Source organism: Sorex fumeus, unplaced genomic scaffold (genome assembly GCF_029834395.1).
Source record: "Sorex fumeus unplaced genomic scaffold, SorFum_2.1 ptg000063l, whole genome shotgun sequence".
Lineage (NCBI taxonomy): Eukaryota > Metazoa > Chordata > Mammalia > Eulipotyphla > Soricidae > Sorex > Sorex fumeus.
Window position 1 is genome coordinate 37,666,134 of NW_026606120.1, and position 17,072 is coordinate 37,683,205.

The following is a 17,072-nucleotide window of genomic DNA, read 5'->3' on the forward strand; positions in this document are numbered from 1 at the left end:
AATCTTAATGCCACGAAATGAGAGAACCTAGAATAAATGGATAAATTTCTTGACTCCTGTAACCTCCCAAGGTTGAACCAAGAGGATTTGGAATACCTGAACAGAGCTTTCACTATTGAATAAATTGAAATGGTAATCAAAAGTTTTCACCAAAACAAAAGCTCAGGCAGGCCCAGATAGATTCACTAGTGAATTCTTTCAAACACTTAAAGAGAACCTACTGCCAATCCCTTTCACCTCTTCCAGGAAATTGAAGAAACAAAAATGCTCCAAAACAGTTTCCACTAAGCGAATATCACCCAGATACCAAAAGAATACAAACATACCATAGTAAAAAGAATTACAGGCCAGTATCCTTGATGAACACAGATGCAAAGGTCCTCAACAGCAACAACAACAACAACAAAAATAGAATCCAACAATTCATCCAAAAGATCATACACCATGACCTGGGATTCACCCCAGGAACGCAAGGACAGTTTAACATAAGCAAGTCAATCAACATAATTCACGATATCAATGAACAGAGTATCATGCTGAGTGAAATGAGTCAGAGGGAGACAAACAGAATTATTGCACTGATTTATGAAATATATATATGTATATGTATAAACAGTATGTGAATAATACCGAAAGACAGTAGAAACAAGGTATAGGAGAACTGGTCCCAGGTTGGAAACTTGCCATAAACAGGGAAGGGGAGTGCAGTTAGATCAAAGATGAGACCACTGCGACAAAGATAGTTGGAAATGATCACTCTGGAGAAGAACTGAGTGCTGAAAGGAAGTAAAGTGGTATGCACAATACCCTTTCAGTAACAGTATTGTAACTACAGTACCTAAAAGGAAAATGAGAGAGAGAGAGAGAGAGAGAGAGAGAGAGAGAGAAGAAGAAGAAGGAAGGAAGACAAGTGCCTACCATAGAGGAAGGCTGCAGGTGTAGTGAGGAGCAGGTGGGAGAAAAACTGGGAACATCAGTGGTAGGAAATGTGAACTGGTGAAAGAATGGGTGTTGGAACATTGTATGACTGAAATGCAATCACAAACATCTTTATAACTATCTATCTCATGGTGATTTAATAAACATAATTAAAAAAGAAAAAGGAATCCTGCCATATAGAAGTTCAAAGGGACTTAGTTGAAATTTTGCTCTTGGAGCTATTCTGTATCTGAGAAGGGCTATAGATAAGAGGGAAAGTTATGACATGGAGATTTCTTGACGTAAGTTCCTTAATATCCTTTTAAGGGTGTGATTGAATTTCTCCACCTTTCCTGATGATTTGGATGCCAGGCCATCTGGAGTTGACAATCTTTAGAACAGAGTCTAAATCCTGAGTGACGTTAGAAGTAAAAGTAACCCAGCTGCCACTCTGTAGTGATCTAGGAAAGCCAAAAGTATGGATTATTTCCTTAAGTAATACCTTTGACACTTCTCTGGCTTTTTTGGTAAGGGTTAGAAAGACCTCTATCCATCCAGTGAAGGCGATGATAAGAACCAATAGATATTTATTCCCTGAGCATTTAGGTATCTACAGAGGTGATTGAATAAAATGTATTCTGGTAGGCTTGATTTAAAAGATACCCCCTTGGTTAATCCATATGTTTTCGGGTTTACTGATGGTAGCAATCTAGTTCACGAAGGGAGTCAAAAAGCTTCAAATGCTATTATTAGTCTGGTCAGGTTAGTGGAAGCCAGAGCCTTACCGGGGGAACCTCAGCTCAAAAGGCAGAATTAACTGCCCTCACTCATGTCTGATTATTGGCTGAAGAACTGAGAGTAATCAACTACACTGATTCTAAATATGCTTTCTTAGTATTACGTATGCATATGGCAATTTGGAAGGAACAAGAATTTCTAACAGCTAAAATTGTCCAATAAAGCATGGGGAAGAAATTCTAAAACTATTGGAGGCAGGACAGTCCTCCAAGGAAATAACAGTTATGCATCGCAGAGGCCATCAAAAAGGAGATACCGAGGTAATGAAAGGAAATCATCAAACAGGCGTTGTACTAGAAAAACAGCTCTTAATTCTTGTTCCATTGTGGGACTAGTACCCCATCCAGAGAATATTTCCTCTATGCCAGAATACCGTGAAGAACAAGGTTAGGCATTGGAACAAAGAAAGTTTTTTTTTTTTTTTTTGGTTTTTGGGTCACACCCAGCGATCCACAAGGGCTACTCCTGGCTCATGCACTCAGGAATTACTCCTGTCGGTGCTCGGAGGACCATATGGAATCTAGGAATCGAACCCAGGCCTGGCAAATGCTGTACCTGCTGTGCTATCGCCCCAGCCCTTGAAACAAAGTTTTCAAAAGGAAATTAATGTGTGGTTTATCAGACAAGGAAAACTACTCATTCCTGGACCTGTGCTGTGGAAAACTTTTTAAGGGACCACGTGAGATTTCCCACCTAGGAGGAGATGCTTTAACAGCATTAGTGAAAACTGCCTTCCCTGAGAAGGGGCTGAACAAGGCAGGAGAGAAGTAACTCAGAGCTGTGCTTCATATGCCACTAACGAACCTTGTGGGAGTCCTGAGTAGGCCTCTGCTCCTGGCACAGCATGTCCAAGATCGAGGAACTTATCAAGGGGAGGATTGGCAGCTTGACTTCGATACTTTGATTTTTGCAAGGGGCGCATGCTGTTTGGGGAGAAAGAGGTGAACCTTTACATGGGTGGCAGGTACAGGTCTTCTTGCTTTAGAAATGTGCCACATTCAGCTGAGTCTGAATTGCATTTGGCCCAAAAAGCACCCCTGCTCCCAATCTTCCTCAGATCCTCTTTTCAAAAGGAGAATAGCTGTTCCCCAACACCATTCAAAGCCTCATCCCTGAGGCCAAGGGCTGATGAAGCATCTTGATCTTCCTTTGCAGGCCTCAACATCTGCTCTAGTGGAAGTGCCACCTCGTGTGAAGAATGTCTGCTCATCCACCCCAAGTGTGCCTGGTGCTCCAAAGAGGTATGTGGGGGTGGGGGGTGGCCCGTGGCACTGCAGGCCCCAGCGAAGCATGTGAGGGTTCTGCTTTCTCCCAGGGTGATGGCCTGCCTGAAGTTGCCTTTTATGTCCCAAGTTACGTTGGGTCTCTAGGCACTGGGGAAGGCTTTAACCCTGCTCAAGGGAAACGCAGGATTAAACCTTCCTTATTTATGCTGGGGAACTCCTTATGATGCTTGTGTAGTTTCCTGCTGCTCTGATAAGAGACCCTGTGTGATCCACATACTCTGGTTCATAAAGTGCCACTGTGGCATGTGAGTGGGTGCTGCTCACCCTAGGGGGCTTCCTGGGGGTGACAGATTGTGCATTGGCCTTCACAGAATAATATTAGTAACAACTCATACAACTGCTGTTCATCAGTAATGAACTTCTTGTTCTTCAGGCCTTAGAGGAAGGGTGTATGTTTGGGGTGATAGAAGGCTTATTGGCATATAAATCTCAGAACTTGGAGGCAAATTGGTTCTCTAATTTATCAGCTTCTGAAGTCTCTGCCTTGAAATTTTCTGGGTCATTTACCTGGTGCCGGAGGTAGACAGCAGCCCAGGGGTTACTCCTGGCAGTTCAGGCTTCAGAGTTCGGTGCTTGTCCCAGCACACAGTCATCTGTCAACCTCCTCATCTATCCCTCTCTCATTCATTTGATATGAGAATATAAACTAGAATATAAGCTCCCTTCTATCAGAATATGCAGGCAGGAATTGTACCTGGTGGTTATTTGTTTGTTTGTTTGTTGTTGCCAGATCTGGGAATGCTCAGGACTTATTTCTGACTTTTTGTCCAGAAATCACTCCTGGTGGTGCTCAGGAGAGCATATGGCATGCCCTGGATCCAACCCAGGCTGGCCATGAGCAAAGTTTACCTGCTTTCTCCCAATCCGCCTCTGCCACCCCAGGACTGGCTGGAATACTAAGAATGATGAAGTCCGCGATGAGACCCTGCATGGCATAGGCCATTCCCCGCCCCCCCTCCCCCGCAGCCCTACCAGGTGGCCATCAAGCCACACCTGACATCTGCTTGGTCTTCTAGGTAGCACTGTCCACCCGTTGTTCATCGATTTGCTCGAGTGGGAACCAGTAATGTCTCACAACAAATTATGAGACTTGTTACTTTTTCTGGCATATTGAATATGTCACGGGTAGCTTGCCAGGCTTTGCCATGCAGGTGAGATACCCACTCTCCAAGAGGGGTGGAGGAATTGAACCCGAGTTGGCCTAGTGCAAGGCAAACGCCCTACCTGCTGTGCTATCACTCCAGCCCGGTCTTCTAGGTATGGGTGTTAATCTCTACCACTTGACTTCTTGGGGAGCCACAGACTCAGGTTGGGGTGAGGATTTGCTCTTTACAAACATTGGCCTTACTCAGGGTTACTGGGTTCTTCTCTTGCCTCACAGAAAAGAATTTTAAGAGTAAAGGATCAATGAGTAAAAACAGGTTTTGTTTGGAGGTTTTTAGGAAGGGGAAGGAAGGGGGAAAGTGAGAGAGTATCATGCTCATAGGAGAACATTGGCTTCTCCAGAGATGGAGAGAGGCCCTACGCACATCCCAGTATTAGACATGGAAGCATGGAAGTCCACATCTCAAAAGGAGAGATGCGGGCAACAAGTGCTTGGCCATGTGGGCACATCAGCCCCTGGGCTCGGCAGCATATGCGCGCCCTTCCTTTGTTCAAGGAAGGTTTTGTAGGGTTTGTTCAACCTGCCCCCATGTGGAGTTTCTACCTAGGTAAAAGTCAGTTGCTAGGGTGGTAGCCAAGGGGATTCTGTTCAGTGGTCAATGGCCTTTTTTTGAAATTTCTTTCCTGGCCTTTGTTCCTGCTAGAGCTTCTCTAGGAGGGGTCCAGCCTTCCCTGAGTCTGTTGCTGGAAAGGTGAGGGTCTGATCAGGCCCTGGTTCCTGTGTTTGCAGCCTTGGTCCTGTTTGATTTTATTTCTTCCCAGGAATTCCATTGCCATAGATCCTTCACTGTTTGCTTGCCTACATCAGTACCTGACCCACCATAGTTGCTTACTTAATATTGGTGGGAGATTTAATTGCATGGCTGTGGATTGCATGCCCAACAGGTGCAAGCCATAAATACTTTTTTGTCCCCATACTTTGTCTCTTTCAAAAACACTTAGAACCTCTATTTCTTAGTTTCCATACTTGTTCCCAGTGAAATAATCTTCTCCGCGGGGTTCTAAGCAATAGTTTACTATTTTCAGGGTTAGTCAAGATTCCAGCAGAAATTCATATTTGATTATAGAGGACAGCTAAATACATGTAGCATCATAGAACTAGCTTTAAGCTCAGTTCTGAGGTGATTTGATTTGCTCTGCTCATTTGTTGGGTGGTCACTGGAGCATAAAATGAGATCAGGGTCAGAGTTGGCTTGGACTGCTTAGTGCCCCTCATGGTCCCACGCGTGGCCCACCACCCTCATCCTGGGCTCTTCTGTGAGATGCTGACAGCGCCAGGAACCAGGGCCTGTTGTGTGCTTTGAGTTTCTTCTGTAGACTTGCTGTGGTTGGGGTGCATGCCCATCGCTGGGGCTCCCTGCCTGCTCAGCCCAGGCCTCACCTTCTGCGGAAAACCTTCCTCTGTTCTCCAGTGCTGCTCCCACCCTGCCATCCTCTCTGGCAGGCTCTTCCCCAGGCTCAGGTACATCTCAGGAAAAGAGCCTTGAAACAGCCAGATGCCAATGGCCCGTTTCAACCACATGCTCTGGGACATCATCAAGAAAGAAGGCATCTATTTTTTTCTTTACTTTTTGTTTTTTATTAGTCTAGCTAATTTGGGGAGAGTTATGCATGTTGTGGATTTGGGTCACACTAGGAAGTACTCAAGATTCATTCCTGGCCCTGCACTCAGGAATCATCCAGGCTGTGCTTCAGAGACCAACCAAATGGGGAGCCGGGATTTAACCAGGATTGCCCTTGGGAAGGCCTCATGTTTATGGTTTTGATATACAAATTTACTGTACCCCAACACCACCAAGGGGCCCAAGACTCTACCACTGCCCTTAGGCACTTCTCCACACTGTCCCTAGGTCAATAATCCATCTCCTGTCCCTGCACCCCACCACACACACTACTTAGTAATCAGCTTTGTAATCCATAACTTTTAGGGAGTTCTTTTCTTTTTCTTTCTTTCCCTCTTTCTCCCTCTCTCTGTTTCTCTCTCCCCCTCTTTCTCTCTTTCTCTCTCTCTCTTCCTTTCTTTCTTTTCTTTTCTTTTTAAAATTTATTCTTGTAAGACATTCTTAGGACTGGGGTAGGTACGAGGCTCCCATGCATGTTGCGCGTAGTACTCCAGCATGTTTCTGCAATGTTGGGGGGCTGGGAAAGCCCACAGAGAACAGCTCAAACCTTAACTCTGCGTTCACTGAAGGCTGGGTCACTGAATTCACTGCTCACCAATTATAGAGAGCATTTAACACTGATTTTTGGTTTGCTTTGCCTCAACAGCTTTCAGTTAAATTTTTTTCTTCTTTAAGCCACCATTATTTACAGAGTTTTCATAATAGAGTCTCAGACAAACAGGGTTCCAATACCAATTCTTCTGCCAGTGTCCTCAGTTTCCCTCCTACTCTACAGGTTTTGATTTTTTTTTCAGTGAAACAATATAGTTTTGTTTTGTTTGTATTAACAATTTATCCAATTAAATACCCTTCTAAAATTAAAAGCTCTGAGAAAGCCATTTTGTTAGACATTAAATGACTGCAATATTGAAGTTTCTTATCAATGCAACATACCATCTGGACACTTTTATCTTACATGCAGGAAAGAAAACAAGGCAAGACTAAGCTTAAGGACAGCACAGATTTTCAGACACAAAGTGGACACAAACATTGCACAGAAAGTTCTTATAGGTACCTTAGTTTCTACTTTAAAACATACTCTGATACGATCATGAGTGAAGCAATACAGTTTTATTGAATGAAACTTGCTTAGAAAATGTGAGAGGAGAGGAAGAGTGGAAATGTGCTCAAGAGAGAACACAGACTTCTCCAGAGACAAAATACACAAGTAAAAAAACAGAGACAAGCAAGCGAGATGCGTGGTCAGGAAGATCTCAGCTTGGAGAGCAAGTCTCAATTTGTAGTTTCTGTTTTTTCCCAAATAATTTAATTTAAAAAAGCATTTTCTCCCTTGGCCCCAGGATTTGGTGAATGCTGCTATTGGGGGTGGGGGTGACACTCTGGGGGAGGGTCCTACCGAGAGAGGGAATGTCTGGGCTGCCACCCCCACCCCCACTCCCCCAGTGATTTTGGAGTACCCAGTGGTGGAAACATGGTGGCTGGTCACTAGCCGTGTGTGGTCCCCTGCTCCTCCATGAATCCCTACCCCCATTTTGGGGGGCCACACCCACATTATTTAGAGATTAATCCTGGCTCTGCTCTGGGGCCACTCCTAGCAGTGCACTGGGGGCCACATGTGGTGCTAAGATCACAGCATACAAGTCAAGCACCATGCCCCCTGCACTTCCTCTCTGCTCTCCCAGATAGCTGTACTACCCTTTTCTCCCTTCCCTCTGTTGCTAATGTGACCCCAGGGTCACAGCACTCCTGGTTGTGGTGCTGGCTGTGCTATGCTCACGCTCCATTTCCAGTTTTGGTGCTTGCCTGTGTTTGGTTGTAGTGCTCCAGGGTTTCTGGTGTGCTCACACACGTGCTCCCTGGGTGTAATCTGGGCGCGTTTGGTTGTGGTGCCCCACAGGGCGCGTGCTCACACAGATAGGCCCAAGGTGAGGCTGGAAATCACTCGCAGTGCTGGGAACCATAGATAGCAAAGCTGTTGGGGCTGTGGCCAGCACATGTGGCAGCCCTGGGCTGAGCCCATAGCCTCATGCTTCCAAGGCAGGTGCTGTGCCACTGAGCCACCAACAGCCACCCCCTGTAGGATAATATTGTTTGTCCTTTTTCTCTGTCCTTTCTCCCTTGCCACAGGGAGCTTAGGTTTATTGGGTTACACCTATCACAGTGCTCCCAAGGTGTTCCCATTCCTCTGTGTTTATCTTTAACTTCTCCTCTGTGCTCTGCTTCTCCTACCTGTGAATCACTTATATCCCCAAATCAGCCTCTGTGACTTGTAAGGTCAGATTCTTCTAGGGACTCTGAGTTTTGTATTTGTAAGTGATATATTGCTTTTCTCTTTCCCTTATGTTCTTTGCATAGTCTACTTTAAAGCAATGTCCTTTTTGTTTAGACACAGGAAGACAGCTAATGCTTTGCTTTTGTAACTTGGGAGTTAATTGATTCCAAATAATATTCACTCCTGGACGTCTGTCATATTTACCCAACTTAAGCCTCAGTTGTTCTTAGTTCCTAGCACCCCCAAAAGCAGGATCCCGACAAAGAGACTTTAATGGACCCAGGGCAAGTTGTGAGCTACCCTGGCATCGAAAAGGGACATGCCAAGTGCCATAAAACATATAATAAGTTAAGATCAAGTTCATGGAGTAATTCTGTCATGACTCAAACAGAAGTGACTGGGCAAGGCCCCTGCTGGATTGGGAAGGACTAACCTGACCTGAGGACTGTAGTCTGGGATATATTATGAGATGTCACCAGGAAAGCTATAAGCTTAATATATCTCTAATTGTGTCCATAAAAAATGACTAGAAAGATTATTAAGAAGTAGAATTAAGATGACTATTTAAATGAAAGGGCTGGAGCAATAGCACAGTGGGCAGGGCGTTTGCCTTGCACACGGCCAACCAATCCAATCAAAAGGAGGTTCAATTCCTCTGTCCTTCTCAGAGCCTGGCAAGCTACCAAGAGTATCCTGCCCACATGGCAGAGCCTGGCAAACTCCCTGTGCGTATTTGATAAGCCAAAAACAGTAACAACAAATCTCACAATGCAGACGTTACTGATGTCCGCTCAACCAAATTGATGAACAATGGGAGGACAGGACAGGACAGATTTAAATAGATATGAACTAAGGAAAGGATGATATCCCCCTAGATGGTATTGCACCCTTTAAAGTGGATCTCCAAGCAGGATGAGATCTTTGTCTTGGAAGAGCTTCCCCGGAAGGAAGGGCTTTACACATGTTGGTTGTGCTATCAGACCTGGGAATAGTTGCTACCTACAACCTTGGAGGTTGGGCTCCTGACAGCATGACTGGATGCAGGGAGACTAGCATGGAGGAAGGCAGGAGACTGGAATGAGTGCAGTGTAAGACTGGAATGGGGCGCTCAGTGAGATTGGAATAGGCATGTGGGGAGAATGGAATAAATGGCAAGATGAAGATTGGAATAAATGGCAACTGATCACCAACCAGTCTGCAGCCCTGTTTGCTCCTTCATACATTTGTTGGTGGCAGCGGCTGACATTCGGAAGTGTTGTGGGGCTGCATATGTGGCTGTACACTCCAGGGGCTTTGGAGCTGGAATGATCAACTGCAGGTGTCTCTTTGGCCTCTCTGAGGTCAGTCCTGAAGCTGGGCAGATTCTCTGGCAGCAGTGGGAGGCAGATGTGTGTGGGCAGAGCCCTGGACATTTGGCAGGCAGACTCTGTCCCCATCCTGCTTAAGGATCAAGGATCTTAGCCTGGTACTCAGATGCCAGCATCTCTCTGAGACTGGCCCTGAAGCTGGGCCATTTCCTTCTCTTTCTGTTCTTTGGGCTGGGGGGGGGGGGGGGGGGCATGAGAGAGAGACTCCCAGCCTAGCTCAGAAGCTAGGCTTCTGTACCTTGCAGTGCTTGAGGTACTGTGTGGTGTGGGGGATCAATCCAGGCTGATTGCAGGTTGCATGCATGCATTCCAACCCTTTGGTCACTCTCCCTGGCTCACACATGTTCAGTTTGGGTGGCTGTGGGACTGTATGAGCCACCCCAGGCAGTACTCCAGGCTTATTCTTAGCTCTGTCCTGGAGGTATTAGGGGTTGGCATATTGTGAGGTAGGCTCTAAGCAAGACAAGTGCCTTAACCCCTGTACTAGCCCCCTGACCCCTGAGGCATATTTGGTTTTTAGGACTAGAGTAGCATTAAAGTAGAAGAGCAACCAAACACTCTAACTCTATACATATAGCACAGAAAACGCTTCCCTGCTCAGCACCGCATTGACTCCTCCCGGAAGTTAGTCTCAGGACATGACAGTGATGGTCCCTGGTTCTGTTTCGGACACTGAGGTGGGCTCTAGGGGGTTAGGACCTGCCCTGGACTGTTCTACAGGGACTCTGACCTGACGGCTTCCCACACTCTCACTGTTCCGTGCCCAGGATTTCGGCAGCCCACGTGCAGTGGTGTCCCGGTGTGACCTGAAGGCCGACCTGGAACGCAGTGGCTGTGCTGGTGAGGTGGAGAGCCCGGCCAGCAGCACGAGGGTCCTGCGGAGCCTGCCCCTCAGCACCAAGGGCTCCAGCCCCTCGGGCTCTGACGTCATTCAGATGACCCCCCAGAAGATAGCCCTGAGCCTGCGGCCCGGTAAGTGCCCCACCCGGGCTGGACATAGTCACAGCAGCCCAAGGAGCCCAGTGACGCCTCTGTGGGTAAATAGAAGGGTTTTACCATATTTTCAAATTTTAGGTGAAATGTTGGTAACAAAAAAAACGCCAAGTTAACTGTTTTCTTTTTCATTTCTACCTTGTTGCTATAGTTTAGGCCACGTGGTTACAATGCTGGATGTACCAAATCACTGAACCTTCACCAACCACCAGGGTGCCCAAGACCCCCCACCTCTGTCCTGGTGCCACTTCTAGTCTCATCTTTCGTTTTACCATCTTGTTCAGTGGCATTAGGGACACTTGCAGTGTGGTGTTACTCTGGCACTGTCTATTTCAGGGATATTTCCATTACTCTAGGTGGAAGCTCTTGTGTCCATTTATCACATCTTGTTCTCCCACCCCCATTTTCCTTCCTCGCTCTGAACATGACTCCTCAGCACCTCCTGCCAGGGGCCTCTGACAGCTAGACCCTCTGCTTCTGACTTACCCCCTCGGCACACCTCAAGGTCCAGGGGCAGGGAGCTTTGTCAGAACCTCTTCCTGATAGTTGACTGGTCTCTGCATTGTCCAGAGACGGTAGTTAGTTTCTTCACCCGCTGCTGACAGGCATGTCTCCACTGGCAGGAGGACCTGTTCCCCTTCTCTCGTAGGGTCCTTTGGCAGATCTAATAAATCAATGGACACAGATTAATAGGAAGAAAAACAGCCTTGAGACTTACAGGGCTGCATAGATGTGGGATCTGCAGAGTGAACCAGAGCCGGAGTCTTATAACCTTCATGAAATGAGAAACGGTGACTTGGGGAAGAGCTGACACAACAAAGGCTATAGGGCCAGGCACTAGCCAGCAGGAATGTAAGCTGTGTTTGTCCCCGCTCTCTGATCCTGACTGCCCTGTACTGCTGTGTTCCTCCGTGGACAGGGTTGCCGATCTCCCGGATTGCTCACTGCCGCATCCCTAGGCAACATTGATTCAAAATAATCACTATGCCTGAGTGCCATATTGGGGGATGCTGCTGGCACTTCCTCACTGACCTTTTTGGCTCTTGTGAATAAAGTTGCTGGTTTTTATGAGAGGACACTGGTAGGCTTACTCCCAAATTCCTGTGAGTTTCTCTGGCAAAACATTCCTTCCAAGGAAAAGTATTTTTCCTGTCAGCAAATTCTGTTTTGGTCTTTGGCATTCTGAATGGACAATTTTGTTTTGTTTTGTTTTGTTTGTGTTTTGAGCCACACCTGGTGATTCTCAGGGATTAATCTTGACTCTGCACTCAGAATTACTCCTGACTGTGTTGGGGATTAAACCCCGGTCAGTTGTATGCAAGGCAAGAGCCCTACCCAAGATACTATCTTTCCAGCCCCCTGAAGGGATTAACCATAGAGATTATTTTGTTTTGTGACCCTAAAGAGCTGGAAAACTCAGAAAGCTGGGGCCAGACAGATAAGGGGCTTGCTTTGCATGCTGTAGACCCCTGTCTGGTCTCCAGAACAGAGTATGGTTCTTGAGTACTCCTCACAGCTGCTTCAGAAAGAGGAGCAGCCCCCAAGCACAGCCAGGTGAGACCCAAGGCTCCTCCCAAATAAAGAATGTTAGAATGTTTGTAGATTTTGCACACAGATAAATTCTTGACACACCCATAGGTAGCCAGTGTCATCTCACACCAGTTCCAGGCTTCCCAGTTTCACGTGGAGACAGTCTTACACCTGTAGGGGGTAGAGCACATACCACTGTGAATCACCTCCTGTCTGCTAATAATCGACATCTGAACCCTAGCCAACTTCCAGCGTGGCTGTGCATGTGGCTTAATTGAAAAAGCCCCTTCTTTCCTTGGGAGTAGGCAGCTTTTCCCCCAAATTTCCCTGACTTTTGCTTTTGCTCCATCCCCTTATCTAGAATGCTGTTGGAAATGGCTGTCTGTTGGTTTATTTAGATTTCGGGGCAGTGTGGAAGAGCAGGAAGCTCTGGTTAGCTATTCTGAGCTCTAATCGTGCCCTGTCCTAGTCAGCACCCAAGGATCTGTATCACCTGGGCTCCTCACAGTCAGGTTGAAAGATGGAAAGGAGAGTGCTGGTATACATGTACCTTGTCTCAGGGTTAAAATGAGTCTGGAGTAACGGCCTGACATGAAGGTTCTGAAGGCAGCAGGATCTTGGCTTAAATAGGCTACTCAGTGCAGAAATAGACCCAGCACCGCACGCAGGCACACACTCACACTGGTTGCTAGAAAGAACTCAGAGTGAGCATCTATTTAGGAAAGTTCTGTTTGCCTTTTGCATTGCGTTGGAAGAAGACACAGACAGGATGCAGTGGACCCTGCTGGGTAGAGAAGCACAACCTTGCCGAAGTTACTATTTTTATAAGCGAGCTCATGCCCTGTGACAGGGAGCCTTTGACTGGTGAACTGCCAAGTGGAGAGTGAAGGCAGGAGCCTGTGAGGCCAGTGGGTGAGGAGGAGGGGACTGGCGGGTCCAGGCCTTGATGCCGCAGATGTTTGGGGACTTCTGAGCCTGTGCAGGTGGATTCCGGGTCAGAGACTCAGCTGTACGGGGCTACAGGGCTATGGTCAATATGCATACCCTGAGTGGGGTGGACCCTCAAAGGAGATGCCACCAAATGGGCAGGATGGATCTTCCTTTGATGGAAATACAAACATCAAGGAGATTCTTACAAGCCATCCACTTGGACTTAAGATTATTTTTCCTTTTCTTCTTGACTCCTCCTTTATTCACATGGGAATGCATTTTTCAGCTATTTGCCCTGCTTTTGTAACTGCATACAGCTTGCACTCAGTAATCTTGAAAGACAAGAACCAAAGTTCATCCCTCCTTGACTTTATAGCTTTGTAATCATTATCAAGGGAGGTTTGTGATTAATTTTTTTAATTCCTGTGGCCGACAAATAGCAAAAGTGGTTGGGTGCTTGTCTTGCATGTGACTGACCGAGGTTTGATGCCAGTGCCATAAGTGGGCCCCAGACCTACAGTGTTTTTAAGGATGGTTTCATGCATAGTGGTCCCAGCACCGTATTCTCTACCTGGTGGCCCCTTCCGTCCCAAAGTATCCCAGAGACCCCGCGCCACTTAGGGAGTCAGGTTAGAGCAACTCTCCAGTTCTGGTGCCGTCAGTTAAGAAGGATTCTTCGTTCTGCTTTTCTTTTTGAGAAATAGAGACATAACTCACCATTTACCGTAAATTTACCAATCTGCCATAAAATTTGCCATTTTAGTGTTGGAAGGATGCTCTAAAGGGCTGGAACTCTGGATGTGGGTGCCCTGGGTCCAGTCCCTGGCACCGCAGGAAGTGACCCCTGCATGCTGTTGGAAGTGGCCCCCAAATGAACAAAAACCCTTTTAAAGTGTGTTGTTTGGTGGCTTGTATATATTTTCAAGGTTGAGCAGCCCTTACCACAAATTCCAGAACAGTTCATCACCCCTCAGAGAAACCCTGTAACCATTCACAGTCTCTCCTTATCCCCCACATCCCATCTGTTTCTGAGTCTGTGGTTTTGCTTCTTCTGGATGTTTCATATGAATCATCTTTACTAAACGAGTAGAAAAAGAACTAATCTTTTATGTCTGACTAAACCAGCAGAGTAGTTCCAAGATTCATCAGTGTTGGAGCATTTATCAGGACTTCATTCCTTTTTCTGGCCAAATACTAGTCTGTTGTTTATGCATAGATATACCGCATTTCAGTTGATGAATATTTGGGCTGTTTCCACTTTGGGCCAATTATGACTAATTCACTGTGGACATTCATGTTTCAGTTTTTGTGTGGACATATGTTTTCAATAACCATGAATATAGAGCTAGGAGTGGAATTGCTGAGTCCTGTGGTAATCCTATGTTTAACTTTTTGAGGAACTGCCAAACTTTACGCAGGGTTTTGTATAAACACAAGATCATGTTTTCCATTTGGTTTCCAATCCTGGAAACTGTATATCAGGATAACAATCTTCCAAATTTTTTAACAAAGGACATAACATCTTTAAGAAAGAACATAAACTTTAGAGAGAATAGTTGAATGTAAAAACATTGGAGATATTTTTTAAATATTGGGGCAGTTAAAAGGTTTTGTTTTATTTATTTTAGTCCTTTTGCCTCTGCCTCTCCATGTCATCCTTAATAGGTGACAATAAAAATTTTTTTAAAACTTAGTATATTATTATTTGTCAGGGAGGAGGAAAGTTTCACACCCAGCAGTGCTGAGGGGCTTGCTGGTGTTCAGGAAACCGCCTATGGTGGGATTAGCTTGAGTGCAAGGTGTCTTATCTTATATATTATCTTTCTGATTCGACATTTTCATTGCAAATAATCTTATTTTACTTTTTAGGCTTTTGGTTTTTTTTTTTTTTGTGGGGAGAAGGATGCAGGAACCCACCCTAGGCAGTACTCAGGGTGCCACTTCAGACGATGCTCAGGGCACCACATGTGGTGTTGGGGACAGAGTGGGGTCAGCCATGTGCAAGGCATGGCTTAACCTTAACCCCTGTGCTCCTCTCCCATCCCCCCCTCCCGGGCTTTTCATTATTATACCACGGTGGTTTATAAGCATGTTCATAATACAATCGTTTCAGCATTCAATGTTCCAACACCAATCCCTCCACCAGTGGGACCTTCCCTCCACCAGTGTCCCTGGTTTCCCACCCACCACCCAAGCCTGTCCTCTTAGAAGGTACAAGCAAACTTACTTCATATTGCTCATTACAACACAAAGGCGAATGGAATGACCAAGAAATGGATCAGTAGAAGTCAATTTGCGATAGTAGTTATCTCGAAGTGGTGTTATAAAGTCTGAGGATGTATTGGGCTGGTTGGTACTAGTCATTGAGCCTGGTGGTTCTGCAGCCTTCCCATCAGACTTGCTGTACTCCTGCTGGACTGTAGCATCATGAGATCTGGGGGTGTCGTATAGCTGCATGCGTGGCCCTGCCCTGTGCTCCAGGAACTGTAGAGCTGAGCAGGTTGGTGGCTTGGCAGCTTGATGAGGTTCAATCGTGGCGCTGGGTGTTTGGTGTGGGTGTGAGCTGCTGGGCCTTCAGGTAGAAAGGGGAATCTGCCTCCCCCCATTCCAAGAGGGTCTGGCTCTTTTGAAATAAATTTAGAAAATGATTCTAAAATATTTAGAAGTTGCCAAAATACACTTTTTGTGATCCAGAGATAGCACTCTCCATAATTTTTGTTTGGTTTTAGAGCCTTGCTCAGAGCTTACTCCTGGCTCTACATTCAGGGATCACTACTGGCAGTGCTCAGGGGGCTATATTTGGTGCTGGGGATGAACCCGACATGGCAGGTGTGTTACCCCAAGTATCAGAGTATCATCAACACCAGGAAATGAAATCTGAGACAAAACTTTAAACTACCGGCCACTGGTCGCTTCTGATAGATTGGCCTGCCAGCCACTGTCAGTGAAGCTTTTCTTCCCCACCCCCCTTCCTTCTACGTTAGAGGTGCCTAATCACCTCAGGGGTGCTGGGCCTGCCCCCCTACAGGCAGTGTGCACCCTTCACCCTTATGCAGACTAAGGTCGACCAGGTGACTGGTGAAATGAGGCTCGCTGTAGATTGCAGGTTTGTGTCTGTCCCTTATGAGGTGTTGAAACCCTCACCCCAGTTAGGACCCCTCCATAACTGGGGTCAGTGCTGCGGTGACTATGGAGCAAAGAGCATCCAGACAGGGCCCCACCCACCTTAACTACACAAGGACGCAGCAAGAGGTCAGCAGCGTGTGGCCGGGACACACACCCTCATCACCACTCCACCAGCCCGGCACCCCAGCTTCCCTTCCAGACTTCCCAACTGTGCGAAACACATTCCTGTGGTTTCTTAGCCCCCCAGGCCAGGTACTTGTTACAACATCCCAGAGTGAGGCAGGTTGTTTCCAAAGAATGCGAGGATGCCTGCCCTAGAGTAGGGGTCCATTCTGAGCGTGGGAGCACCGTTCCTCCTGAGGTTCCTTTCTTGACTCCCTCTGGCAAGGGGCAGAACTCTGAATGGTCAGGAAGGGTCTGGTGTGGCCTGTCGATTTTCTTCTAGACAGGGAGTCAATTCCTCAGCTTTCAGTCTGGATCTAATTCAGAGCGATTAGTAATATTACCTTCCAGTCTTTGAACCAAAGTGCTGGAGGGTAGAGTCTTACGAGCCCTGTTGTAAAATCGCTGGCTTTTCTGTTTCCCCTTTCTTCTTTCTTGCCTGGCAGAGTACTCTGGCGAAGCAAAAAATGTTTTCATTTATTTAGTGTCTTTGTTGAAGTCCTACTTCATCTTCTGAACAAAGTCATTGAACATTTGAACAAAAATCAACTTCAGCAACAAAAATGGCATAGAAATTCTTGTTTGGGGGCTGCAGAGAGTACACAGACGGGCAATTGCCTTGCATGCTGCTAAGCCAGGTTTTATCCTCAGTACTACACATGGTCCTTGAGCTCTGCCAGGAGTGACCCTGAGCACAGAAACAGGAGTAATCCCTGAACTCTGCTGGGTGTGGCCCCAAACAACCAAACAAAAAGCCTTGGGTTCCTACAGTGACTCCAAAACTTACTTGTTCTCAGGTTTATGTGTCCAAGGAGCAAGCTGATTTTTCACTTTTTGTGGAAGGGAGAAAAGATTGCTTTAAAAGGGGAATTGCATGTGATCAACTTTGATTCGATCCTCAGCA

At 46.4% G+C, this 17,072-nt stretch overlaps 1 protein-coding gene across 1 annotated transcript in view; it reads left to right on the forward strand.

Moving 5' to 3' along the window:
- The window catches only part of ITGB5 (integrin subunit beta 5), a 116,043-nt gene that overhangs the window by 11,786 nt on the left and 87,185 nt on the right, over window positions 1-17,072 (forward strand). The window contains exons 2-3 of the mRNA XM_056126814.1: window positions 2,872-2,957; window positions 10,195-10,399. Coding sequence (XP_055982789.1) covers window positions 2,872-2,957; window positions 10,195-10,399 — 291 coding nt within the window. The remainder of the gene's footprint in view (window positions 1-2,871; window positions 2,958-10,194; window positions 10,400-17,072) is intronic.